This window comes from Pelodiscus sinensis, chromosome 22 (assembly GCF_052426305.1).
Source record: "Pelodiscus sinensis isolate ZL-2025 chromosome 22, ASM5242630v1, whole genome shotgun sequence".
Taxonomy (NCBI): Eukaryota; Metazoa; Chordata; order Testudines; family Trionychidae; genus Pelodiscus; species Pelodiscus sinensis.
In genome coordinates this window covers 22,106,129-22,133,289 of record NC_143073.1, presented here as the reverse complement: position 1 = coordinate 22,133,289, position 27,161 = coordinate 22,106,129, and the positions used below count along the sequence as shown (strand labels likewise).

The 27,161-nt window shown below is 56.5% G+C and overlaps 2 protein-coding genes across 2 annotated transcripts; both read right to left on the bottom strand.

The window, feature by feature from the left end:
• Window positions 1-3,590: 3,590 nt before the first annotated feature.
• Window positions 3,591-4,598, bottom strand: LOC102456273 (free fatty acid receptor 2-like). Its single transcript, XM_006118128.3, has one exon. The coding sequence runs from the start codon at window positions 4,596-4,598 to the stop codon at window positions 3,591-3,593; it is 1,008 nt and encodes a 335-aa protein (XP_006118190.3).
• A 15,039-nt stretch (window positions 4,599-19,637) lies between these two features.
• LOC142819596 (free fatty acid receptor 2-like) lies at window positions 19,638-21,090 on the bottom strand. The gene has a single exon (XM_075907755.2). It carries the CDS (start codon window positions 21,081-21,083, stop codon window positions 20,082-20,084), a length of 1,002 nt encoding a protein of 333 aa, XP_075763870.2. The 5' UTR covers window positions 21,084-21,090; the 3' UTR covers window positions 19,638-20,081.
• Between the last annotated feature and the right edge of the window lie 6,071 nt (window positions 21,091-27,161).

Here is a 27,161-nt window from a genome sequence, read left to right as displayed (position 1 = left end):
CTCTCGCTCACATGATGCCCGGCACCTCCTCCCTTCATTGGTGGAGTTGATACCCCTTTAGCTCCCTATTAAATACAATATTGATTTATTGCCCAGAAGTGATTTTTTTTTCAGATTCTTCAGGGCTGGAGAGGGATCTAGTGGGTTAGAATCAGGGGTGATGGGAGCCAGGACTCCTGGGTTCTGTCCCCCTCTCTGGGAGAGGAGTAGGGTCTAATGGTTAGAACTGGGGGGTGGGTTGGCTGAGAGCCAGGACTCCTGGATTCTAGCTGTGGGAGCAGTCTAGGGCTGCCAAACTTTCCATTCACAGAAAACTGACCACCCTTGTCCAACCTCCTACTCTGCTCCTGCCCTTGCCCTTCTCCAAGACCCACACCCCCAACACTCACTCCATGCCCTTTCCCTCCATTGCCCCCCACCCCCAATCACTAGGGAGGCTAATGTAGGCATTCGAAGTTGCAAATCAAGCCTGGGATTTAAATATTCCGCACTTGATTTGCATCTTCCCAGCCGGTCGCCATTTTTGAAATGTACAAGTCTGGAATAACTGCCCCCGTCTACAAGCAGCAGGGACCCGGTAGTTTGACATAAAGCCCTAGTTCAAACTACCTGTTATTCCTCCTGGAATGAGGTTTAACAGGTAGTTCGAACAAGGGGGCTAGTGTAGACATACCCTCACACATTTTCACCAGGCTGAGGGCAGGGCTTGGTGTGTGGGAGGGGAAGCCGAGCTGGGGCTGGGGGTTAGTGGGTGGGAGAGAGTATGGGCTCTAGGCAGGGGGTGCAGACTCTGGAGTGTGGCCAGAAATGTGGGGTTTGAGATGTGGGAGGGGGCTCCAATGTGGGGCCTGGGATTGGAGTGCAGGAGGGGGTGAGACACACGGTCTCCCTCCTCACTCTAACCCCTAGAAGCCACAGGGATAGGTTGCAGCTTTCTGGGAGGTGCCCAGTGAGTGCTGCCTGTAGGCCACACCCCAAACCCTGTCTGCCCCCCAGCCTGCCTGGGGCCGACCGGACTTTTAATGACCCGGTCAGTGGTATTGCCAAGGTCTCCTTGCAACCGGGCATTCCAGGCAAAACAGGACACCTGGCAACCCTTGAGGAGAGCGTGCTGGGGGCAGGACACACTCGTATTGTTGCTGGCGACTTAACTAATTGCAGGGTGTGAATTTGGCACCGCACGGCCAGGAGTGAGCAAACAGCATCGCCATGGGGCTGATATTCATTGGGAGTTAATGAATAACTGGGCCAGGCAGGGCCTGGGGCAGCCAGGGGGGTGCTTTGTGGGAGCAGCCACTCCCGCCCTCTCCTAGAGGGTTTCCCCAAAGCAAGAGCCCACCCACACGACCCCCATAAACACATAGTGTGAGCACTGGCAGAGCTGAGGAGGGGAGCTGTGACAGACCGGGCCGGGTCTGGGCACAGCTGAGGGCGTCCGCTCAGGGCGAATTGCTCAAATTTGGGGTTCCTTTCAGCCCCAGACTGGAGACCTTCCCAAACAGGCCACAAACCAGTCCCACAGAGCGCTTCAGCTGCCTGCCTGAAGCCTCATGAGCAAAACCCCTCCGACACCCCAGCAATATCCATGCCTCAGATGGCCCCGGGCATCTTAAAACCCAATCCCATCTACCCTGAAAAAGTTCTGTCCGGTTCCAAGAAACCAGCCACAGATCCCTGGTCAATTTACCCTCTGGACCTTACTCATAAACCACGCTGAGCCAATCCTTTAGCATCTAACATCTGAGGCTGTGTCCACACTCAGGGATTCTTTCGAAAAAAGTAGCCTTTTTTCGAAAGAACTTCCCCTGCATCCAGACTCAAGCCGCGTTCTTTCGAAATTATTTCGAAAGAACGCGGCTTTTCTTTCGATGGCGGTAAACCTCGTTTCACGAGGAAGAACGCCTTCCTTCGAAAGTTCTTCTTTCGAAGGAAGGCGTTCTTCAATGTAAAGAGGCTGTCTTCGAAAGAGAGCATCCAGACTCGCTGGGTGCTCTCTTTCGAAAAAGCGGATTTCCGCTATCGAAAGATCCGCCTGCAGTCTAGACGCGATCTTTCGAAAGAGGCTCTTTCGAAAGATGCTTTCGAAAGAGGCTCTTTCGAAAGAAGCCTGCAGTCTAGACACACCCTAAAGGTTTATTACACAAGAAAGAAAAGCATGAGAGTCAGGTTGCTAAAGTATCATACATTACATGCATCAAATCCCCCAGTTCTCGATGCAGGCTCTAGTAGAGATGTTACAGCTGCTGGCTTAAAAGTCCTTGTTGCGCATCCTAGGATCAGGATGGGTCCACAGTTCTTTCCGGCTCTTCGATCCCTGGACTGCTGCCTCTGGGATGAAGTGCTGAGCTGAGTATCAAGATGGAGTCAGTCACATGGCCTCTTTATACATCCTTCCTGGTCTCTTCTTGGCTGCAGCAGGTCACCTGGCCAGCGGCCTATCCCTGTGTTCCCTGCTGGTAGCCCTTAGGTGTCAGGCCTCATTCTTGAGGTGTGTCCTTGGCCCAATGAGTGCCATTGTCCCACATAGCCTCGCTAATTAGCATGTCCATAGGCCGGGCTCTGCTCAATGCTCAACCACATGCGGAGAAATATTCAGTATCCATACGAAGTACATGCTTATAACTTCACACACAGACATTATACAATCACATGACTAGCGTACATAGGATTAGCAGACAGTGAGCTTCTATTCAACACCTCACATGGCCCCCCTTTTATACCATTTTTGGGGCCAACACCCCCACCTATGGGTGCAGCAGTGATCTTGCTGCTTCCCTCAAATTTGGTAACGTGACAGGAGCCCACGGCTGGGCCAGCAGGGGGCTGCAGGTAAGTGATTGAGGGGCACTGGCAGATTGGGGGGAGCCCCAGGCAGGGAGCAAAGGGGACTGCAAGCAGGATGTGAGGGGGAGTCGAGTGGGGGTGGGCCCTGGGGATGGAGTGAAGGGGGTGCCATGTTCCCAGTGCCTGGGCCCCTGCTTAGTGTGGACCTGGCCCTTGTGACACCATTAGAAATCCAGCACTGCTCCTGATCCAGCAGCAGCAACGGAAGGCCCTTGGCACCATGGAAACCCCAACTCCAGGTGGCCAAATCCCTGTGCAAGCTTAGCCAGTGACTCTGAAGCTCCCATTGGCCAAATCCCTGTGGAAGTTGGTCAACGACTCAAAAACTCGCTGCCCGCGGGTGGCTAAGGCCATGTTGTCGGTACCCATGTCGACACCATGTTGTCGGTGTCCATGTTGATGGACAGTGAGCAATCCAGTGGAGGTGGATTTATGGCGTCGCTGAACACTCTCCCAGCAACACTGGTACTCCCCAGAACGAGAGGCATAGGTGGAGTCGACGGGACAGCCTCAGCGGTGGGTTTATGACTGTGAAGATACCGCAGGATCTAAGTATGTCGACCTCACCCATGGTAACTTAGATTGATGGCCAGCGGTGGTGTAGTCTGGGCCTAAGCAAGGCCCATGGCCCTCTAGTGAGGTGCAGGAAAGGCCAGAAGATGCCATCCCCAGGTCGAAGGCTCCATCTCTTGCTCCGACACAGTCTGGGACAAGGAAGGGTCTGTGGAGGAAGCTGTGAGGCAGTCTCATCTGGGGAGTGAATTCGTAGATAACTCACCTTTGTCCCCACTGGCTGCCTCCACCTGGCTGCCTCCTTCCCCACAGCAAGTCAAGCAGGGGAGATGGCACCGGGCCATGAGGGTGCTGAGTTTGTGCCTCAGGCTGGCCAGGCAGTTGGTTATGGACCATTGGACAATGGTGGAGGAGAAGTAGAAGATGGCAGGGTCCAAGCAGGTATTGAGGGTGCTGAGAAGAAGAGCGTACACCTTCCAGGGGGGGCTGTCGTTCTGGACAAAGCCCACCACATGGGACAGGTTGTAAGGGGCAAAACAGACTATGAAGTTGAACAAGGTGGCCACAACCAGGCCCACGGCGCGCTGCTTCTTCCGGGCCAGGATGTTGGGCAAGGCCACCAGGATGCGGACAAAGTTGACGTAGCAGAAGACGGTAACAATGAAGGGCAGGCAGAAGAGCACAATAAAGAATTCCAGCTGGACACAGAGGAGGACCTGGAGCTGCGTAGGGGAGAAATGTTCGGAGCAGTGAGACTCGTTGTGTGCTGCCACGGTGCCATTGGGGCTCTGGTCATGGTACTGGAGAATGTAGAAGATGCTGCAGTGGCTGCAGGCCACCACCCAGAAGATCACGGAGGCGGCGATGGCGTAGGCTGGTCGGCGCCAGAGCTTGTACTTGATGGGGAAGGCCACCCCCAAGTAGCGCTCAACGCTGATGGCCATGAGGAAGAGGGAGCTGATGTAGATGCTGCTGTAGTAGATGAAGTTGGTGAGTTGGCAGAGGAAACCGGACAAGGGCCACTCCATGCCGGAGGCGGCCTCCACCATCTTGAAGGGGAGGAAGACGAGGAGCAAGATGTCGGAGACGGTGAGGTTGAGCAGAAGGATGTCGACAGGGGCGGGTTTCTGGCGGACCTTCACCAGGAAGGTGTAGAAGGCCAGGAGGTTGGACGGGAGGCCGATCACGAAGGTGACGATATAGACGGTGAGTAGCAGTGGGATGGAAATGTTCAAACTCATCTTCTTGGTGCCTACAAAAGCAATGGGCTCGTCAGCTACTGCAGCAACCCAGGCGTCCTGGCTCCAATCCCCCCAGCTCCAGACCACTCCATCCCTCTCCCCTCTGTGGCCCTTGGTACCCCCAAAGCAACACGCAGGAACCCGTGTTCCCCACTGTCACCTCACTATGTTACGTGTCATGGAAAAGCTGCCAGGTCAAAGAGCCTGTGGAAGGGGATGCTCGGCGCAAACCCGTCGTTCTGTTTCTTCATCGTTCATGGGCACGAGGGGATAAGATTTGCGGTGCAGTTGTCTGTGGAAAATGCTGTAAGTTTGAGAGTCCTTCCTACAAATGTAGCGACCTCCAGCCACGTGGGCGTTCACCGACCGTTCGTCAGCCGGGGAGTTTAGCTGCAATTCAAGCACCACACAACGGGGGGTTCACTGGCTCAGCAAAGCCCACTTGGACAGGTCCGAGGACATGAAAATAAGGGGACAGAGGCCTCATGGCTTGGCCTTTTCTCCCCCCCCCCCCCACCTACTCTGCAAGCTGCAAGCACGCTGAGGAGAGAACTTCAGCAGGGGAGACAAGGGGGAGCCCTGTGTGTTATGAACTGGAATGGCCATTGGGGAGAGAAAACTGAACAGATCTGATGCCTGCCAGGAAGCACCAGGTGAGCTCCTGGGAGCCACTAGACCCCACTCCCCTCCCAGAGCTAGGGGAGAGAACCCAGGAGTCCTGACCCCCTGCTGCTTACTGCTCTAACTACTAGATCACACTCCCCTCCGAGCGCTAGGGAGAGAATCTAGGAATCCTGCCTCTCAGCACCCCCTGCCCCACACTCTAATCTCTAGACCCCACTTGCTCCCAGAGGCCGGTGAGAACCCAGGAGATCTGCCTCCCCCAGGCACTGAGCCATCCCAGTGATTGGGAAGAGAGGCCAACCAGGCTTCACACGGCTCAGGCACCTGACACCCGCATCCTGGACAGGCTGGGGGGCCCTTACCCCAAGCTGCAATAGGCCCCTCCTTCCCCGGGATGCAGGCAGCTCATCTCCCGCCTCCCAGCACTGGGGATCGATTGTTAAATAGCCTCCCTGGGCACAGCCAGCCCGTGGCTCCCCTACCAATCCCGGGGGGGAGCTAGTGGGTCAGAGCAGGGGGCTGGGAGCCAGGATCCCTGGGCTCTAGGACAGGCTGGGGTGGACGCCAGCACATCCCTCCTTGTCCTGCCTCCTGCACTGACAAACCATCCGTCCCACCGCTGCCCCCGACGGAGGGAACCCGCTTTCCCTCCCAGCCCGTCACTGCTGGGCCCGGCGGCAGGACATGGAACCGGGACAGGATCAGACCCGCTAGCTGGGCTCTCAGAACCCCTGGCAATGGAGGTGCCCCAAGGGGGGAGGAATGGCCCCTCCAGTCTCTCTCCAATTGGAGGACCCATTCTGTGGGGGACTTAATGACCCCACCCCACATCCCGTCTGGTACCTCCCTGTCCTATCCCAGAGCTGGGTGCCCCCATATCCAGACCACTGGCTCTTCTGTCTCAGGGCTTCCCTCTTCCCCTCCCCACCATATCTGGAGAAGTGGGCTGTGCCCACGAACGCTCATGATACCTACCATCTACATTTTTGGTTAGTCTCTAACAGGATTACTGTCTGCTTTGTAAATTCCCTCAGCTGAGCTCCACACATTTCTATCCCCCTTCCCTGCTGCCCCAGCCGGTTTGGCTCAGCCCTGATCGCTGGTGCTAGGCAAACGTTAGTCACAAACCTGCTCCGGTGGAAGAACGGAGGGTCAGAGCAGGGAAAGGATTTAGTCATGCTGGGGAAAAGAACCCAGGAGTCCTGGCTCCTCCTAGCCCCCTGTTCTAACCATTAGACTACATGCCTCCAATTTGGGATAGAACCCAGGAGTCCTAACTCCCTGCTGTAACCACTAGATCCCACTGCCCTGCCGGAGCCAGAATCCCATGTCAGATGAGCCAGCAAGCATCCTTTCACTTTGATTTTTTGTTTTGCAAAAGCAGAGGGGCCTGGGCAGGACAAGGAAAGGCAAATACACCCTGGCCAGGCTTGGGAACAGAACCCAGGTGTCCTGGCACCCACCCCTGGCTTTAACTGCTAGGACCTAGTCACCTTTGAGCGCTGCAAAAACAACCCATTCCCCGTCCAATGCCAGCAATAGAGCCCAGGGGTCCTGGCTCCCAGCACCTACCCAATGGTCTAACCACTAGACCCCGCTCCTCACCCAGAGCTGGAGACAGAACCTTCGCATCTGCACACCAGGCCGGTGCTCTAACCATTAGCCCTCACTCCCCTCCCTGTGAGCTGCGGCACCAGGCAGGAGAAGAGCCCATCCTTACCTCCTCCCCAGCAGCCAGCGCACAGGGAGCCTGCCGAACGGCTGGAACCCAGGAGCCTGGGCTGGGAGCCACAGGGGATGTGTCAGGGTGAAGAGCTGGAGGGAGCTCTCGGCAGCCCAGCTGGCTGGTTGTATCTGTGGCGGCGCCCCAGGAAACCCTCTGGCCTCCCTCCTCGGAGATCCACGCAGAAAGGCTGAGAGATGCCAGTGTTACTTCCTCCTGCCTTCCAGGAGGTTTGTGCCAACATGTTCCCATGAGGTGTGGTGTTCCCTTCCCCCCTCGCTACTACAGCCTGCTGGGGGGGGGACTCCTGAGGTTTTCCCCATCACCAAGTGGAGTGGGGTCTAGTGGTTAGAGTAGAGGGGCCTATGCCAGGTCTTCAAGTTTCTATCCCTATCTCAGGTAGGGGAAGAGGGTCTAGTGGTTAGAGACCAAGGGGGCTGGGAGCCAGGACTCATGCCTGGAGTCCCTATTCTGGGAGGGGAAGGGGGCCTAGTGGTGCAACCCCAGGGTGCTGGGGCAGATGCTGCGCTGGGTTTAGGGCAGTTTCTTTGGTCTCCCAGGCTGCAGCATCTCTCAGAAGCGTGATATTAAATCAACAGGCAAATCCGATTCCGAGACCGGCCCAGTAGCCACAGCTGAGTGTCCGGGAATCCTTCCAGAGGCTAATGACAGAGGCAACGAGCCAGATCCCAGAGGGGATCAACTGGCCGTCATTCCCCTGGAGCCGTGGCCAGGGTGCTAGACGTGACGGGTCCCCAGGTCCCTTCTGGAAACCAATGAGAGCAGCTGTCCCAGGGCTCTGCAGACTGCTCCAAGGCATTGTGGCCAGGGCAGCGGGGGAGGGGGAGAATGGGGCCTCACCCCCCCCCCTCCCCAGGGCCTTGCTTTGGAGAGGGAGGAATGAGCCCCCAAAATGCAGACACCCTGCCCCCACCCCCGGCCAAGTCTCTTGTACAACTCAGGGTCTAGCTGTGTCTCCCTCCTTCCCCCTCGGGGTAGCTGCCTCAGTTCCTATTTGCTTAGGCCCGATAGCATCGGTGCTGTGAAACAAAGCTGTTGGGGCGCGGGCAGGGACAGACGGATGGACATTAATCCGGGCCTGCCCAGGGCTGGTTCACCCGTCCTTCCAGAGGGGAGGTGGGTTTCGGATCGGGGCGTGTATCACTGCAGGGTACGCGCTTGGCATCTATGGACCCCCCTACGCTCTTTGGCCAGGCCGGCCCTTAGCCCAGCAGGCCTGGCTCCCAGCACCTGCTCTAATGCCTAGACTCACTTCCTTGGACAGCCGGGGAGAGAACCAGGCATCCTGACTTCCAGCACCACCACTACCCCGCGAGCAGAGGAGCCAAAGCCTCTGTCCCCACCGGGGTGGGCTGCCCCATTGGCTGCAGGGAGGTTCTGCCCGTGGTGAGACAGGGAAATGGCTGCCCAGCGCTGGCCCCCTGTGGTCAGGGCTGAGGTGGGGCCTTTGCAACCCTTCAGCAGCCAGATGTTTGGAAAATCAAACCGGGCAACCTCCAGCACCCAGGAGGTGCCCACAGATTTCCTCTAGGGGGTGCTGGCTCTGATGGCCTCAGGGCAGGGGCTGGGGCTGGCAGGACCCAGCCTTTCCCGTCTCTGGGGTGCTGGCTCAGGGGGCATGGAGAACCCAGCTGTCAGTCATAAAAACCCCACGGATAGAGCATTACCCCGACTGGGCAGATGTCCAGCGTGAGGCGCCGGGGGCCTATGTGAGGTGGCTTAGAGCAGGGAGCTGGGACCCAGGGCTCCCGGGCCAAGGGCTATCCCAGCCGAAGAGCGTAGGGAGGGTCCAGCGGTGCCAGACGTGTAGCCTGCAGGATACACGCCCCCCTCTGAACCCCACCTCCCTTCTGGAAGGACGGGGGAGCCAGCCCCAGGCAGGCCTGGACTCACGTCCGTCCATCCGTCCCTGCCTGCGTCCCAACGGCGGGCGCCCAGCATCTCGGCTTTGTGTCACAGCACTGATGCTATCAGACCCATTTAAATAAGAACTAACGCTGCGCCCAGGGACACAGGAGGGACTCCTGACCAGACCCCAAGTGCTGCACGAGATGTGGGGGAGGGGGTGTCTGCATTGTGGGGCTCATTCATCCCTCCCCAAAGCAAGGCCACGGGGAGGGAGGCTGAAGCCAGGGACTCTCCTCGCTCATGCCGCCCCCTTGGCCACGATGCCTTAGGACTTTGTGTCTCATTGGTTTCCCAGCACTGGCCCATGAATATTCATGTCCCCTCCCCCACAACACTGCCTGGATGGGACCTGGGGACCCTTTGCCTCTGGCATTCAGGGGAGCCGTGGCCGATTGTCCCCCGCTGGGAGCTGGCCCGTTGCCTCTGTCTTCAGCCCTAAGGCAGCATTCCCGGCCGCTCAGCTATGGCTACTGGGCTGGTCTCAGTGCTCTGTGGAGGGATTTGATGCACCCCAGATCCCAAGCAAAGAAATCTGGGCCTGGATTTGCTTGTTTATTTAATATCGCACTTCAGAGAGATCAAAGAAACAGCCCTAAACCCAGAGCAGCACCCTGGGATTGGTCCACTAGGCTGAGCCCTCACTACTGTAACCACTAGACCCCACTCCTCTCTCAGAGATTGGGCTTGAACCTAGCTCTGTCCCTCTAACCACTGGACACCACTCTCCTTCCCAAGCGCAGCACCCAAGAGTGCTGGGGGAGGTCACCAGACCCTCTTGAGGACGGCAGCATCTCTCGGCCTTTGTGCGTGGATCTCGGAGGAGAGGAGCAGGGGGTTTTCCTGGGGAGCAGCCAGAGGCTCAACTCAACCAGTCAGCTGGGTGGCAGCACACTCACTGCCCAGCCTGGGCTCAGGAGACCAGCCCTTCCTGGAAACAGCCTCTGAGTGGCTCCCAGCCTGGACTCCTGGGTTCCATCCCTGCTGCACGCTCCTTGCATGCCTGCCGCTGAAGAGGTAAGGATGGGCTCTCTAGCTACCCAGGCCATGGCTCACAGAGAGGGCAGTGGGGGGTGATGGTTAGAGTGCAGTGCTGGGTGTGAAGATACCTACAGGGGCGGCCCATTCATATAGGCGAACTAGGCGGTCGCCTGGAGCGCCAAGTTAAATGGGGTGCCAAATGGTGGCGCAATATTATTGAGGGGTTTGGAGGTGGGAGCACCGATTGTATGGTTCGCCTAGGGCACCAGTTGCTGGCAGCTACTTTAGGGCCACCCCTGGATACCTAGGGTCCATACCCAGCTCTGGGAGGGAAGGGGGGTCTAGTGGTTAGAGACTGGGAGTGAGGATTCCTGGGTTCTGTCCCTGATACTAGAAGAAAATGGGATTAGAGCAGGACTGCAGAGTGCACTGCTGGATTCTTTTGCCAGCTTTGGGAGGTAAGTGGGGTCTTCTGGGTAAAGCTGGGGGTGGGGACAGGAACTAGGATGCCTGGGTTTTGTTCCCAGCCCTGGAGGGTGTGTGTTTGCATTTACCAGCCATGCCCAGGCCTCTCTGTAAAGTTTAACTTTGCTTTTGCAAAATGAGAAAACAAACAATCAGGAAAGTAAAAGGGTGATTGATAGCCCAGCTGGCCTGGTATTCTAGCCACAGCTCTAGCAGAGCAGTGAGGTCTAGTGGTTAGCACAAGAGGCAGGGAACTAGGACTCATGCATTCTTACCCTAGCTTTGGTAGGGGAATGGGTGCTAGTGGTTAGAGCAGGGAGTGAGGATTCCTGGGTTTCATCCATGCCTGGGGAGAGGGTGGTCCGATGGTTAGAGAGGGGACTGGGAGGAGCCAGATATGATTGAGTTGGGTTGGTCCTGCTTTGGGCTGGGGGATGGAGTCTCTGCCAGCCCTGGGATTCTGTGAATTGGCCTCATTAACACTGATCCTGCACTTGATAAGTAACTCTCTACTTTTGATATGCTAGCCTGTGTATCTATCTCTATCTCTATCTCTATCTCTGTCTATCTAGTGTAGGATCAGTGTCAACGAGGTGAACTCAGTTCTCTGTGTCTTGGAGTGGAGGAGTAGCATAGATAGATAGAGAGATCCCAACCTCTGTGGTTTCCACTCCATGCTGCTGACAAAGTGGCTTTTACCCATGAGAGCTCAGACCCAGATAAATGAATTGTGAGTATTTAAGGTGCCACAGGACTCCTCAATGTTTCTTGATTTTCTGGTGCGCCTGGACTATGGTTGGTCCTCCAGAGACATGTGACCATGCCGCCTGGTGCTGGAAGCCATCTTGAATTTTGTACTTTTCCACATGGTGGGAGAGATGGGAATTGAACAAAGATTCCCGCCCTGGGGAAAGGAATATAAAGAATGGGAAACAAACCATTATGCTCTTCAGCTGGATTCATAGACTGCTCCTCCCCACATTCTACAGACAACTGTGCAGCGAATCTTATCACCTCATACCCACTAACAATTAGGGTTGCCAGGTGTCCGGCATTGGCAGAGCTGGCCCAAGCTATGGGCTGACCGGACAATAGTGGTGCTGCCAGGCCGAGCGGGGGCAGGACTGCAGATGCGCCGCACGCCAGGGCCCACCTGCTGCTGGAAGCCATCTTGAATTTTGTACTTTTCCACATGGTGGGAGAGATGGGAATTGAACAAAGATTCCCGCCCTGGGGAAAGGAATATAAAGAATGGGAATGACTTGGGCTGGCTCTGGGTATTGGACTGGACAGCCTCGTATTTGCGGTATGTGTCTGGTAAAAAAAAAAAACCAAAATACCAGACATGTATGTTTTTCTCGGACGGAAGGCTGCTTGGGACATTCTTCCCCCGCCACTTCCGGTGAGGAGAGTATGGGGATGGAAAGGGGCCGTGACTCTTTTTTTGTTGTTGTTCCCCGGTTTTGTTGTTATTTTGTTTGTTTGTTTGTTTTCTCAACCAATTTTTCTCATGCCATGTTTGATATTTTTTGTGAAACTATCTGGCAACCCTAGTCCAGTGTGTGGTCCTGAGCCCCCGTGGGACTGTACCCTCCATTCATGTGTCCCTCCCCTGCATAGCTCCTGGTTCTCCTCCTTGTCTGCCTGGAGTTTGTCGTCCCCTTCTGCCTCCCCTTCCCCATCGCCAACTTCTGCTATGTCAGCTTCATCAGAGTGGCCCAGTTTCAAGGGGGTTCAACAGCAATCAATCAGAACCATGCAGTACAAACAGTAACATCCAGTTTACGGAGCCGCCGCTAAAAAGAAATCCTGCGTAGATGGATTCTTTTTTATTTGCCTTCTTCTCTTTAGGGCTTTCCGGTTCTCACCGGGAGGGGTAACACAGACACGCCCCTGCTTTGCCACATACGCTCACAGGGAGAGGTGACGCGCACAGCCCCACACACCCCTCGCACATGAGGCAGGGGAGCTGACGTACCAGTTGACCCAAACTTCTCTGCCCAATGCTCTCTGGGCTCATGGGATGGACCTGCCTGTCCTGATAGCAGGTGTTGAGTTGTTTTTCTAAGTGCAGGGTCTCACACACAAACACACACACATACACCAGAGAATCTGGCTGAAGGGGACTGGCCAAGGAGGTGGCTCCGCAGGGGAGGGTGCCTAGCGGATGAAGCAGCCCCTCACTCCCTGGAGGCAGGGCCCTGGGAAGGGACTGGGGGGTGAGGAGGGTGCAAGGGCCCTGCCCCGGGGGCTATTGTGGAGCCTGTAGGGTGGGGGTGTGAACAGGCTGGGAATCGCTCCCCTCCCAGGCCCTGCCACTCCAGAGCTTAGCTGCAGGGTTTCCCTGTGCCAGTGCTGTGCAGGGCTGTGACTCACGCAGCTCTCGCCACCCCTGACAGTGCCCAGAGACAGCAGGTTCAGGCCTTTCCCTGATGCCCGCACAGCCAGGGGCAGCGGGGGATGGAAGGCCCATAGCCGACTGCCTGGCCAGCCTGAAGCACAAACTCAGCCCCCTCATGGCCCGGTGCCATCTCCCCTGCTTGGCTCTCAGCGGGGAAGGGGGCTGTGAGGTGGAGGCTGCCGGGGGGACGAGACTGAGGCTTTGATAACTTGACTCCCAGGATGAGACCGCAGGTCACAGGCTCCTCAGGAGCTAAACATCCCGCACGTGAGCAGGGGACGCAGCCTCCGTCCTTCCTGCGCCTCACGAGAGGGCCGAGGGCCTTGCTTAGACATTGGCAAGAGACTGGGCTCGGAGTCAGTGCCCGGCCGCCACAGGGCTTTGGCCTGCACGAGCTGCAGGGTCGTTGGCCAAACTCGCACAGGGGATGCCAACGAGTTGGGGTCACCATGGCAACAAGGGTCTGCCTTTGCACTGCTGGGCCAGGAGCACCACTGGGCTTGCAAGAGGGTCACTGGGCCGGGCCCATGCTCAGAAAGGGCCTGGTGCTGACAACATGGCCCCGCCCCTCACACCTTATTTTCCCCAAGATCCCACCCCCACTTAGCCTCTACCCGCCATTCACTGCTTGCCCCCTCTGCCTCACCCCTCCCCTACTGCTCACTCGCGGCACGGGGTTCGAACCAGCCAGGATTTAAAAATGGCGGCGCCCGGCTTATGCAAATGAAGCCCGGGAAATTCAAATCCCAGGCTTCATTTGCAAGTGCGGTATGCCTACATTACCCTCCTAGTTCGAAATAGGAAGGTAGTGTAGACATACCCTCAAGGATCCAGCCTTTCTCACTGACAGAGTCGCCATGTCATCAGGGGCCTTCCTTTGCCCTGCTGGCTCATAAGTGATTGGCCGAACATGGGCCTGTTTCAGCTGGAGGGTCCCCTGACGCCCTCCACTCACTCCTACTATTTCCTCCACCATGGCTGGGCCCACGGAATTGTATCTGGAAGGGGGGAACCAAGTGGGGGTCGCTTGAGGGAGGACAAACAGGCTGGGCTGAGCTTGTCCCATTTTTAGGGGAACCATTTAATGGCAGATAAGGGCCAGTTTGCCCTGGGTGAGCTATGGAGAACCCCTGCTCCTTGGCCCCAGCGCTTTGGACTCTGTGGAAATGTCGTTACTGCCTCCGTAGGGTTGGAATGCAAGAGCCTGCAGCCCAGCATTTCCACCAGGCTGGTTGAGGGGTTTGGAGCACAGGCTCCAGGTGGCAAAGCTGAGTCTGGGGGTTGGTGTGTGGGAGAGGATACAGACTCTGGGCAGGGGATGCAGGGTCCAGAATGGGGCCAGAAATGAGGGGTTCAGGGTGTTGCAGAGAGCATGAGGATGGGGTGAGTGCTCCAGCTAGGGGCATGGGCTCCAGAGTGGGGTCAGAAATTAGGGATTCAGGTTACCGGAGGAGGCTCTGGTCTGAGGCAGGGGATTAGGGTGCAGGATAGGTGAGGGGTCCCACTGAGGGTGTGAGCAGTGGGGTGGGGCTAGGGATGAGGGGGTTAGGCTGCAGGAGGGGGCAGGGGGTTGGGACACAGGAGGGATTGCGGGGTGCAGGATGTGGGCAGTGCTTACCTCAAACACCTCCCGGGAAGCAGACACAGGCCCCTGCAGCTTTTAGACACAGGAGTGGTCATTGCTGTGGGGGAAGAGCTGGAAGAGGGTGCCGGCTCTGCAGCTCCCGTTGGCTCATAAGCGCAGCCAATGGGAGCTCACAGAACCTCCCTCACCAACTAGAAGCCATGGGGACATGCTTGCTGCAGCTTCCTGGGAGTTACCCCAGGTGAGTGCCACCGGTAGCCCATGCCCAGAGCAATGCTAACCAGTGCTGCCACGGTCCCTTTTTGACTGGACGTTCCGGTTGAAAACCGGACACCTGGCAAGCCTAGAAGGGATCCTGGCTAGCAGGCAAGACACACACATATTGACTCGGGTGACTCTTAATTAACTGCAGGGTGTGAATCTGGCACTGCAGGTGAGCAAATAGTGGCTCTGTGGGGCTGATATTTAACTGGGGGTTAATGGATAACTGGGCCAGGCCTGGGGCAGCCAGGGGAGCTCACGTGGGCAGCTGGAGGAACCACCTGGTTCCTGGCCACAGGAGGCTGCAGCAATAGAACTGACACCCCCTCCCCAACCCTGGACAGGGCTCCCACCCCTGAGCACAGTCACAGACAGTCCGTAAAAAAGAGCTAAAATCGGACCAGTCCGTAAAAACACTCTGATCTCAGCAACCCCCCACCCCCAAGCTGTGCAGTCCAGCAGAGGGGCCCCCGCCCAAGCTCTGTGCCACAGGGCAGCTCCAGGGAGTCTCTAGAGCTCCTGGCCGGGTTCCCTCCGACTCACCGCTGGCGGGCGGGGGCTGCACTTCGAATTCTTTGGGCGTCACTAGCATCAGCACAGCAACCACTTGCGGTGGGCGTGCGAGCTGCTCACACCCCCGTACAGCGGGCCAGGCTCCTCCCCCAGCCCCTAGCGCCAGCTGGGCGAGTGGCTCTGGGCTGGCGTGGGAACAGGGTGGTGTCCACATGCCTGGCCAACGTGCCGCAGGCCCAGCTGCCTGGGTGGGAGTGGGGCTGTCGACGTGTAGCGTCACACCCTGGAGCCCTTGGGGGACGCCGGTGCTGCGCGTAAGCAGGTTCAACTAATACAGCGACGCTGCTGTTGGGATGGCTGAAGGCAAACACTGAACGTCGCCCAACGTGCTGTGCAGGGCAGGACTTTAACAGGGTTCAAATAAGAGCTCCATACGTTCATGGCTGGTAGCCAGGCTGGGCAGGGAGGGTGTCTCGGCCTCTGTCAGAGGCTGGGAATCGGCGACAGGGGAGGGATCACTTGATTCCCTGCTCTGTTCGCTCCCTGTGGGGCACCGGGTATTGGCCCCTGTCAGAGGGCAAGATACGGGGCTAAATGGACCTTTCGTCTGACCTGGTCTGGCCAGTCTTACCTCCTTTCCAGCCATAAGAATGTGTCTATAAAAGGCTGCTTGTCATTTTTTTTCTGTACAGTAATTCCTCATTTAACACGTGCCCGCTTAACACGTTTTTGCGATAGCACGATTTTTTTTTTAGGGAACATTTTTTGAATTACACGACCTTCCCCAGAATAACACGATTTTCCCAGCCAGCCTGTTGCTGGCGGCTGCACGGGGCTTCCCCCACCTGCCTGCAAAGCGGAGGGTTCGCGACTTGCTGCACCATTCCCCGACGACCCCCCCCCCTCGTCGGACGCAGTGTGGGTCCCGGCAGACCCGTCACAGGGGCATACTCCCAACCCAATCCCCCTCCTCTCTCCTCCCCTTCCATTCTCCAGAGCCAAACACCTCCCCTCCCTGCTGTAACCCAGTCCCCTTTCTCCCCCAACCTTATATCCTGATCCCAACAGACATCCCCGCTTGAAACGCAACCCCCACCTTTTCCGGCTGCAAACAGATTGGGCCTAGAGTTTCCAGATGGCTTAACAAAAAATACCGAACAACCCCCCTAAAGACACACACATACCCACTCCCCCTCCCCCCCCCCAAAAAAAACACCGGGAAAAAATTCTGTTGAGCAAAGAAAAAAAAACGTGCCTCGCCTTTAAATGGCCCTGCACTCCTCACTCCCCCACCCCTGCCAGACGTGGCAGGGAAAATTGTCCCCGATGGAGACATGAAATACAGGACATTTCACGTGTCCGGTATTTCCTGGTTTTTTTATCGGACGGAGCCCGCAAATACCGGACCATCCAGGTGAATACCGGACACCTGGCAACCTTACGGAGTCGCTGATTTGGCCCTGAAGGCCAAGGCCGGGCCGGGCCGGGCCGCCCACCCTGCCAGGCCTCCAAGCTTCGCTCACCCCCTGTGCTGGGTCTCGTGGGCTGGGAAGTTGGCAGGCAGAGAGGAGGGGAGACAGGTTCTGCTGTTGCTTAGGGAGCCCTGTGCTGCGCAGGGCTCTGCAGTGTCACACAAGAGCCGGTGCTGCTGGGCTCTGCCGGCCTGCGAGGAGCCGGGGGCCAGGCCCAGCCCGGTCAGTGTTTCAGGGGCAGGCGGTGAAACCCAGCCAGGCAGGGGGAGGCGCAGGCCTGCATGGCGCCTGCTGGGGCTTTGCCCAGAGAGGGCCCGGCAGAAGAAGGGTGGTCGAGGGAGTGCTGAGAACAAGGCCTTGCGCCCAGGCCCAGGGAGGGAACCAGGGCCAACACCTCCCCTGCCGTGAGCGCCGTCAGCAGCAGGATCGGCAACGCTGGCAGAGAAACCTTTCTGCCCCCCCCCCCCCCCCCCCCACGTACAACTGGCATGGCAGGACACGCACACTGCTCTGTTTCATGTTTTCACCGTGGAACCAAATGTTGTCAGCACCAAAACTAGAACCAATGCAGAAATTCTGGGGGTTGCGTGAACACCCCCCACTCCCTCCCTCTGAAACAGGCTGGCCTTGGCTTGCAAGGCAGTGCTGCTGTTTCTTTTGCAAGACCCGGCACCATGCAGGGTCTTGCAAAGTCACATCCTGCAATGAATTACAAATCACCAGCAGCAACAGGTTTGTGTCTGCCTCCTAGCTATGCACCCCCCTGACGTTATCTGATTGCAGTATTAGACAGCACAGCCAGTGAGGGGTGTGGAGGCCGTACCTGCGGACAGGGAGCAGGGCAGAGGCCTGTTGGGCATGCCAGCTGCTTTCAGGAGTGGTGCAGGGGGAGAGTGGGGGTGAGCCTGCCTTAGCCTCACAGTGCCACCACCTGGGAGCCACTTGAGATGAGTGGTGCACAGCTGGATCTGGCATCCTGAACCCCTGCCCCTGCCCCAGCGTTGAACCCTGCACCCTCACCCCCTGCCCCAGCTGTGAACCCTGCACCCCATCCCTTGCCCCAGCTCTGATACCTGCACCTCCACCTCCAGCTCTGAACCCTGCACCCCTACGCCCTACCCCAGCTCTGATCACTGCACCCCCACCTCCAGCTCTGAACCCTACACCCCCACACCCTGCCCCAGCTCTGATCCCTGCACACCCACGCCGTGCCCCAGCTCTGAACCCTGCACCCCCACGCCCTTCCCCAGCTCTGATCACTTCACCCTCACCTCCAGCTCTGAACCCTGCACCCCCTCACCCTGCCCCAGCTCTGAACCCTGCACCCCCACGCCCTTCCCCAGTTTTGATCCCTGTACCCCCACCTCCAGCTCTGAACCCTGCACCCCCACACCCTGCCCCAGTTTTGATCCCTGTACCCCCACCTCCGGCTCTGAACCCTGCACCCCCACCCCCAAGCCCTGAACCACCCTCACTCCCCGACCCTGCCCTGAGCCCCTCCTGCAGCCCAACTTTCTTCAAGAGCCTGCACCCTGAATCCCCTCCTGTACCCTACTGCCCCAGGCTGAGCCCAGAACCCCTCCCACCCTCTTCTTATAGCAGGGCTGTTCCAGCAAGCTACCTGCTCATTGGCACCTTCTAAGTCTCTCTCTGATTGGCTGGCGCTCTGCGTCGGCTTTCTCCAGCCTGCTCTAACTTCTAGCCAGAGTGGAACCCCAGTTATTTCATCCCCTCCCATGGATAGAGCCAAGGATTCCTGACTCCCAGACGTCCTCCTCCCCCAGCCCCCTAGACCACACTCCAGCCCCAAAGAATAATCAAATTATCTCGACTGAGTAATAAATTCATTATTTTATTGACCAGGTAGCTAAAGCCACTGTCCCCGTGGGGAGCCAGACCCACCAGAGAAAAGGAGGGGGTGCAGGATGTTGTGCAAGGGAGATCTCAGCTCTGCGCCCAGACCTGGGACAGACCCACAGCAACCAGTGTGTGTTGTACATGTGTCCGCTAAATGCCCATCCCCACCCACCTGGAGGGTAACAGCCCTACTGCCGCTGCAAAGGGCACGCTGCCTTCGGATCCCATGAGCCTTCGCTGTGGTGCTAGACGTATGGATCCCAGCTTTCCAATGGAAACAAATGGAAGTCTTTGCTCCCGCCCTTCTGCAAGGCCCCACACTGCTCACACCAGCCCCCTCTCTCTGTCGCTGGCTCTCATTCACCGTCACTCACTCTCATTTTCACTGGTCCCTTTTAGCCTCAGTGAAATCGGACACACTGATTAAATGTGCTGCATTCAGATCCTACTCAGTAAGCGCCTTCCTTCCTCTGCCACCAAGTGGCACTGGCCCGACCGCTTGCATAGCGCACTGTAGATGGATGGTGCAGGTCCAGAGTCCAAATTCTTCCCATTGGTGTTGTGGATAACAGCCTTACTACTGCCGCCAGCACACGGCACTGCTGCTTTAGCTCAAGCATGCTGAGCTGCAGACTCTTGCGTTCCAAACCCACCGAGACGGTAACTACATTTCCACAGAGGCCAACAGGTACTAATACAAGGTGCCCAGGAAGAGGGGTGCTCCATAGCTCACAAAGGGCAAACTTGAGGCCTATGCGACCCTCATGGAGCCCGGTCCTTTTTTATCTGTCACTGAACAGTTCCCCTCAAATGGGACACACTCAGCCCCGCCAGTTTGCCTGCCCTCAAGTGACTCCCATTTGGTTCCCCCTTTGCAGTCATGGCCCAACCACGGGAGAAGAAAAGACCAGGAGTGGGTGGAGCTGTTCAGGGAGGGACTGTCTGCTGAAACAGGCCCATGTTTGGCCAGTCACTCACGAGCCAGCAGCAGCAAAGGAAGGCCCCTGACGCCATGGCAACCTTGACATTGGAGAAGTTGAGCCCCCCACCCCAAAGCTGAAAGTGACCGAAGTCCGGCGAGTGCTTGGCTGAGCGCTCAGGCCCAGGCCTGGATTCATCTTTTGTGGGCCCTGGTGCCCTGACCATGACCCTGTCCCCTGTTTTGACCCAAAGTCCTGCCGCTGCTCCTCCCGGAGGCTGCGTCCACTGCTAGCACAGGATGTGAGGGGCAGAGAGCAATGACTGGGGGCAGAAAGGAAGGGGCAGAGCATAGAAAGGAGGGAGGAGTCAAGAAGGGTGGGACCATGGTCCCAGCCCCAGAGCCGTTCTGAGCGTGCGCCTGGAACCCGTGATGCCATTGCCAATCCGGTGCTGCTCGTGGCTCAGCAGCGGCAAAGGATCTCCCTTGGCACAATGGTAACTCCAATTCCAGGTCAGCCAAACCCCTAGGTAAGTTTGGCCAATGACTCTGAAGCTCACATAGACCCAAGCCCTCGGCACCAGCTCCAAGCCCTGTCACATGCTGGCATCTAAGCAAGGCCCACGGCCTTCTCGGGAGCACAGGGAACGACAGAAGATGCCGACTCCGGCAAAAGTGCAGGATCTCTTGCTCCGGCAGAGCCTGGGACAAGGAAAGCTCCATGGGGGAAGCAGAGGGGTGGTCCCATCCAGGGAGTCATGATGTCAGTTCCTCAGCCTTGTCTCCACTGGCCGCCTCCGGCACGTTGCCCCCTTCCTCACAGTGAGTCAAGCAACCGAGATGGCACTTGGCCGTGATGGCGCTGAGTTTGTGCCTCAGGCCAGCCAGGCATTTGGCAAAGGCCTGTTGGACAGCACTGGAGGAGAAATAGAAGACGATGGGGTCCAAGGAGGCATTGAGGGTGGTGAGGAGAAGAGCGTAAACCCTCCAGGGGGGGCTGTCATGCTGTACAAAGCCCACCACATGGGACACATTGTAGGGGGCAAAACTGACTATGAAGTTGACCAAGGTGGCCACAGCTAGTCCCACGGCGCGCTGCTTCTTCTGGACTGGGATGTTGGGCAAGGCCATCAAGATGCGGACGAAGTTGATGTAGCAGAAGACGGTGACAATGAAGGGGACACAGAAGAGGACGATGAATACCTCCAGCCGGACAGGGAGGAGGACCCGGAGCTGCGTATCAGTGAAATTTTCATAGCAGTAGAATATCTGAGGAGATGACGTGGTCCCGCAAGAGAAACCTGAGTCTTCTTTATACTGGACAATGAAGGTGATGGTGCAGTGGCTGCAGGCCACAACCCAAAAAAACACGGAGACAGCGGTGGCATAGGCTTGCGAGCGCCGGAGCTTATATGTGATGGGAAAGGCCACCCCCAAGTAGCGCTCAACACTGATGGCCATGAGGAAGAGGGAGCTGATGTAGATGCTACCGAAGTAGATGAAGCTGGTGAGTGGGCAGAGAAACTTAGGCAAGGGCCACTGCATGCCGGATGCGGCCTCCACCATCTTGAAGGGGAGGAAGATGAGGAGCAAGATGTCGGAGATAGTGAGGTTGAGCAGAAGGATGTCGATAGGGGTGGGTTTGTGGCGGACCTTCACCAGGAGGGCGTAGAAGGCCAGGAGGTTGGATGGGAGGCCAATCACAAAGGTGAAAATATAGATGGTGAGTACCACGGGGATGGAAATGTTCAAATTCATCTTCTTGGCTCCTACAAAAGGAATGGGCTTGTCAGCTGCTGCAGGAACACAGGAGTCCAATCCCCCCAGCTCCAAACCACTTCATCCCTCTCTGGTCCTCAGTATCCCAAAGCAACACCTAGGAATCTGTACTCCCCAATGTCACATCTCATAGAAAACCTGCCAAGTCAGAGAGCCTATAGAAGGTGATCTTTGGAAACCCATCATGCCTCAGTAGTGGGCATGAAGGGATAAGATTTTGCTGTTTGTGTGTAACTGCCACTGTGTGGATTTGAACCTGTGACCTCGGGAGTTGAGTATAGGAGCTTCTACCCTCTGAGCTAGAAGCCAGCTAGCACTGAACCCATGCTATAGAGGTCTCTTAGTGTTATCTGCTGCTGTCGTCTAAGTGCCACGGCATGGGGCAGTGAACCACACTAGGGCTATGTCTAGATTGCATCCCTTTTTCGGAAAAGGGATGCAAATTAGACGTATCGCAATTGCTAATGAAGCGGGGATTTAAATCTCCCCTGCTTCATTAGCATAAAAATGGCTGCCATTTTTTTTTTCAGCACAGAGCTTTGCCGGAGAAAAGCGACCGTCTAGACGCTTTTACGAGGGATAAGGGATCTTTCGGAAAAGGCTTTATTTTCCGAAAGATCCGCATCTAGACTGGCGCTTTTTTCCAGCAAAGCTCCGAGCCGAAAAAAAGCGGCAGCCATTTTTATGCTAATGAAGCGGGGGAGATTTAAATCCCCGCTTCATTAGCAATTGCGATACGTCTAATTTGCATCCCTTTTCCGAAAAAAGGGATGCAATCTAGACGTAGCCTAGGTGTGTGGGTTACATATGGAATCAGTTGTAAGTCTGAGAGTCCTTCGTACAGCCACATCAGTGTTCACCGGCCAGTCACCCGAGGGGAGTTGAGGCCCGCCCATGGGAGTAGAGGTGGCAGGCGGAGTCCCATGCCTTTTACAGCACCGCTGGAGCACCACGTGGCACTGAGGACTGGCTGTCCCACCCCCATTCCATTTGCCCAAAGTCCTGCCCGTTCCAGGAGCCACACACACACCTTGCCCAAGGGCCTGGTAAGTCTGTTTGCCCCACTGAGAATTAGCAACAACCAAGGGATGCACAAGTCAAGGACAGGTGCCCAAGCACCACACAAGTATGGGTTCGTGGATCCCCTTGGCTCAGCAAAACCCTCCTGGACTGGACGTGTCTGGGCAAGTGTCTCCTAAGCACACAGACTAAGGACATAACATAAGGGACAGAGGCCACATGGCTTGGCTTTTCCCCCTCCCCCACCTGCGCTGCAAGCAACAAGGATGCTGAGGAGAGAACTTCAACAGAGGACGCAAGGGAGAAACCTGTTTGCTGTGACCTGTAACACCCAGAGGGGGGAGAATGCTGCTAGATCTAAATATGGCCTGGTGTCTTCGAGGCTGAAGATTTAAAGTGTGCACATCCTCTTTGGTAATTGTCTCGGATTTTTATGCCGATCACTTAAGATCACGGACACACTGTCTGCCGGGAGTTAATCAATCTGGCTGTGTCTACATTGGCACACCTTTCCGGAAAAGGGATGCTAATGTAGACTTCGGAATTGCAAATTCCGCAGGGGATTTAAATATCCCCCGTGGCATTTGCATTTACATGGCTGCCGCTCTTTTCCGGCTTGGGGATAAGCCGGAGAAAAGCGCCAGTCTAGACGTGATTCTCCGGAAAATAAGCCCTTTTCTGGAGGATCTCTTATTCCTACTTTCAAGTTACATATGGAATCCTACTTTCAAGCAGGAATAAGAGATCCTCTGGAAAAGGGCTTATTTTCCAGAGAATCATGTCTAGACTGGCTCTTTTCTCCGGCTTATCCCCTAGCCGGAAAAAAGCGGCAGCCATGTAAATGCAAATGTCGCGGGGGATATTTAAATCCCCCGAGGATTTGCAATTGCGACTCGTCTCATTAGCATCCCTTTTCCAGAAAGGGATGCCAGTGTAGACACAGCCACTGTGTTATACTTTACCCCGTGCCTGGAAACCTGAGCTCAGTTAACACAAGGCTGGTGCATGTCTTCTCCACATTGAGGGAGGGGCTTACACTGGTCAGGATGGTACAGCTCAGGGTCCTGGGCTGGAGAGCTGAGGAAACTATCTGGAGCCTTTCTCTGATGTTGGCTCATGAGTGGCTGAGAGCAGCATTCCTGTAACGGCCGGCTGTGTCTCTCCCTGCAGGACCTGCCAGCAGCTGTACCTTGTCACAGAATCACAAGGCGATTGGGAGTTCGGACAAGTGGGAGAGAGGTCTCAGTGGTATCTGAGTTTCAGGTACATCCTGGAGACCCTGTCACACCCTGCTAGTCCTGTGCATAGAACCCAGGAGTCCCGGTCTAGCCCCCTAACTAGGGATGTGAATGGATGCGGTGCTCCCCTTCTCCCACACACACACACACCTGCCCTTTAATCTGTTAACCAATGAAATGGGATGTTACATCCCTACCTGCTATCCTAATCCACTTCCATGCTATAGCTGGCAGAGTAGCAGGAGAACTCACACCCAGCCCCCCTGCTCTAACCCATAGACTCCACTCTCCTCATACCCATGTGGATAGAACCCAGGAGCCCTGGCTCCCAGCCTTCCTTAGCCACAGCCACAGCCTGCGGCGTTTGCTGACACTACACACATGGCTGGAGTGTAGGTAGTTTAGGCAGTTTGGTTTCCTGCTTAGCCAGCAGCTGGGTGTAGGAGCCCCAGTGGCAGAGAGATGGGGGAGATCATGTGAGCAAACACCCAGAGATCGGTTGTGGCTGCAGCTATGGGAAGAGGGGTCAGTGTGCAGCTCCAACAACAGGGAAGTGGTTTCTATTCAAAAGGAAATTTTCATAAATATCATCCAAGCTGGAAGGAAGTGGGGTTAAGTGGTTAGAGGACACCTGGGTTCCCTCCCTGGTTCCGAGGGGTGATTTGGGGTTAAAATAGGGACTGAGGAGTCAGTGCCCAGGAGAACTAGGTAACGCGACCCAGGAATCGATATTTCAACTCGACTTGAGCTGCTAGACCCCACCCCCCTCCCTCAGCTGGAGAGAGAACACAGGAGTCCTGGTTTCCTCCCTCTGACTGCTCTAGCTGCTAGCCCACACTCCCCTCCCAGACCTGGCAATAGAACCCAGGAATCCGGCCCTTCAACACCTCCCTCCCGCATTAACCACTAGACCCCACTCCCCTCCTGGCGTGACAGGGCACCTTCCCCATGCTCTGTGAAATGGAAGGACAAATTTTCTCATGTAACCTACCAATCTCAATGTTTCAATCTGCTGGGTCTGTATATCTGTAGGTAGAGGCAGAGCTACGGGGTAGGGAATGGTTGATGGTTTTATACATGAAAATGAAAACCATCAAGGGCGTTTCCCTCAATAACCTGTGACAACCCCTTCTGTCCTTTAACTCTTAGCAGCAGTAGGTCTTAGGAAGTCATGTGACCTCCCTAACTGGTAGGGGCTGAGCAGGTAATTTTCCATGGAAGGGGAGACTGTAAAACTGAGAATTCCCGCCTGAAAGGGGGGCTATTTTAGCTACAAAGTTTTTCAGTTCTTGGTCTTTGGCTGCCACGTCACTCCCAAGAGAATGAACCAGGGGCTCCAGGGAGAAAGATTTTCCCTGGCTTGGAGGCTTAACTGGAGTAAGAACCGTTTTAGGGTGAATTTGATGTAAGTTTGTGATATGTGTCAGCTTTGCGGTTTTTGTTCTTTTAAATTTGTCATCTACTTTGCTCTACCTGTTCTCACTTATGACGACTTAAATAAATGTGATGCTATTAAGAACAAGCAATAGGATTTACTATCAAGCCCAGTATAAATACCTGTGAGTGCATCCCCCTTTTATCATTAATCGGGGCTTACCTAAATAATTCTTTGGGGTTCTGGTCCCATCTGGGGACTGGTATCCCAGGAAGCTGGGACCCAAACTGCATTTTCCTAGGACCTGAAGGGATTCGGTGTCCGTGCTAGCGATGTAATAGTGTAGTCGATTAACTAATTAACCGATAAGCAAAAGCTTATAGGTGAATGCTATAGACTGCATGCCTCTCCCCACACACACACCAGTAATGTTTTTAGCAGGCTGGCCAGTCACCTGTCTCAGTCCTGGCTTGTGCCGGGTCTGGGACCTACTCCCCCTCTGCATTTAAAATGTTATTAGAAGGTAGGCAGGTAGGCAGCCCAGCATAGTTCCAGCTCATGCGGGGTCTAGGAGCTCAGACCCCCACCATGGGCAGGGGCTGCTGCCACCCTTGTGTCAGAGGCAGCCACATGGGGCACCAGGCAGCCGGTCTGCAAGGGGAGCTGGTTTTTAAACTGGCTTCCCTCGCGGACCAGCTCCTGCCTGGCACCCCACGCCGCTGATACAGAGGCAGCAGTGTGGAGTGACAGGGGGCACCCTGCAGTGGGGCCGGAGTGCACTGGCTGCTGGCCCCACCCCCAGGGACCCTAGAATAACCAATAAGAATTCATGAGGTTACCCGACTATTCAATGAACCGATATTTCACATCCTGCTCTGCGGGGAGGGGGTGATCTCAGCTCCGTGCCGTGGCTGGGGGAGACCAGGGGAGCTGACCCAGGGTGGTGAGAAGCCGCAGAAAGCAAAGAGCCGAGTGTCAGTGGCTTGGCCAGCACCCTGGGAAGCAGCCCCAAGGGGAATTCTGTGACCGCACCACATCACACCAGGAACCTGGGAGAAGCCAGGAGTCCTGCCTCCCCCAGGCACTGAGCCTGTGAAGAGCAGCCTGCCAGGATTCCCAGGGCCAGGGCGCCCAACATCCGTACCCTGGACAGGCTGGGGGGCCCTCTCCCCAAGCTGCAATGGGCCCTTCCTTCTCCGGGGTGCAGAGAAGCCTCTTTAAGGAGAAGTTCATAAGGCTCACTGGGCACAGCCAGCCCGTGGCTCCCCTACCAATCTGGGGCAGGGGGGCTGGTGGGTCAGATCAGGGGGCTGGGAACCAGGATCCCTGGGCTCTAGGACAGGGTGGGGTAGACGCCAGCACCTCTCTCCTTGTCCTGCCTCCTGCACTGACAAACCATCCGTCCCGCCGCTGCCCCCGACGGAGGGAACCCGCTTTCCCTCCCAGCCCGTCACGGCTGGGCCCGGCGGCAGGACATGGAACCGGGACAGGATCAGACTCACTAGCTGGGCCCTCAGAACCCCTGGCAATGGAGGTGCCCCAAGGGGGGAGGAATGGCCCCTCCAGTCTCTCTCTAACAGGGGGATCCATTCTGTGGGGGACTTAATGACCCCACCCCACATTGTGCCTGGTTTCTCCCCATCCCAGTGCTGGTGCCCCCCTGTATACAGACCACTGGCTCCCCTGGCTCTCCCCTGGCTCTCCTGTCTTGGGGCTCCCCCCCCCACACAAACTCACTCAGCTGAGCTAGACACATTTCCACCCCCCGGGGCCCCAGCCAGCCTGGCTCAGCTCTGATTGCTCGGTGCTGGGAAGCGCTTCACAAACGTGTGTCACAGACCTTCCAGCACTCCCCTTTCACTGGTGGAAGAACAGAGGGTCAGAGCAGGGAAAGGAGATGGCCATGCCGGGGAAAGAACCCAGGAGTCCTGGCTCCTCTCAGCCCCCTGCTCTAACCATTAGAAAACCACAGAGTCCTCGCTCCCTGCTCTAAGCACTAGGCCCCACTGCCTACCAGGTGGGGCTAGAATGGGTGGGGCTAGAATGAGCCGGCAATGGCCCTTATAGTTAAGGCCTGGGCAGGGCAGGGCAAGGCAAACCCACCCTGGCCAGGCTTGGGAACAGAACTCAGGTGTCCTAGCCCCCAGCTTTAACTGGTAGAGGCCATTGCCCTCCACAGCACAGGAGGACCCTGCAGTCCTGTTTGTCTCCAGTCCTGCTCTAACCCCATTCCCATCTCATGCCAGTGCTAGAACCCAGGACTCCTGGCTCCCAGCCCTGCTCTAACCATTAGTCCCCACTCTCCTCCCAGAGCTGGGCTTAGACCACAAGCAGCTGCATGGCCATTCCTGGGTTCTAGCCATGGTCCAGGCAGCTCGAGCCCATCCTCACCTCCTTCCCAGCAGCCAGTGCACTGGGAACCTG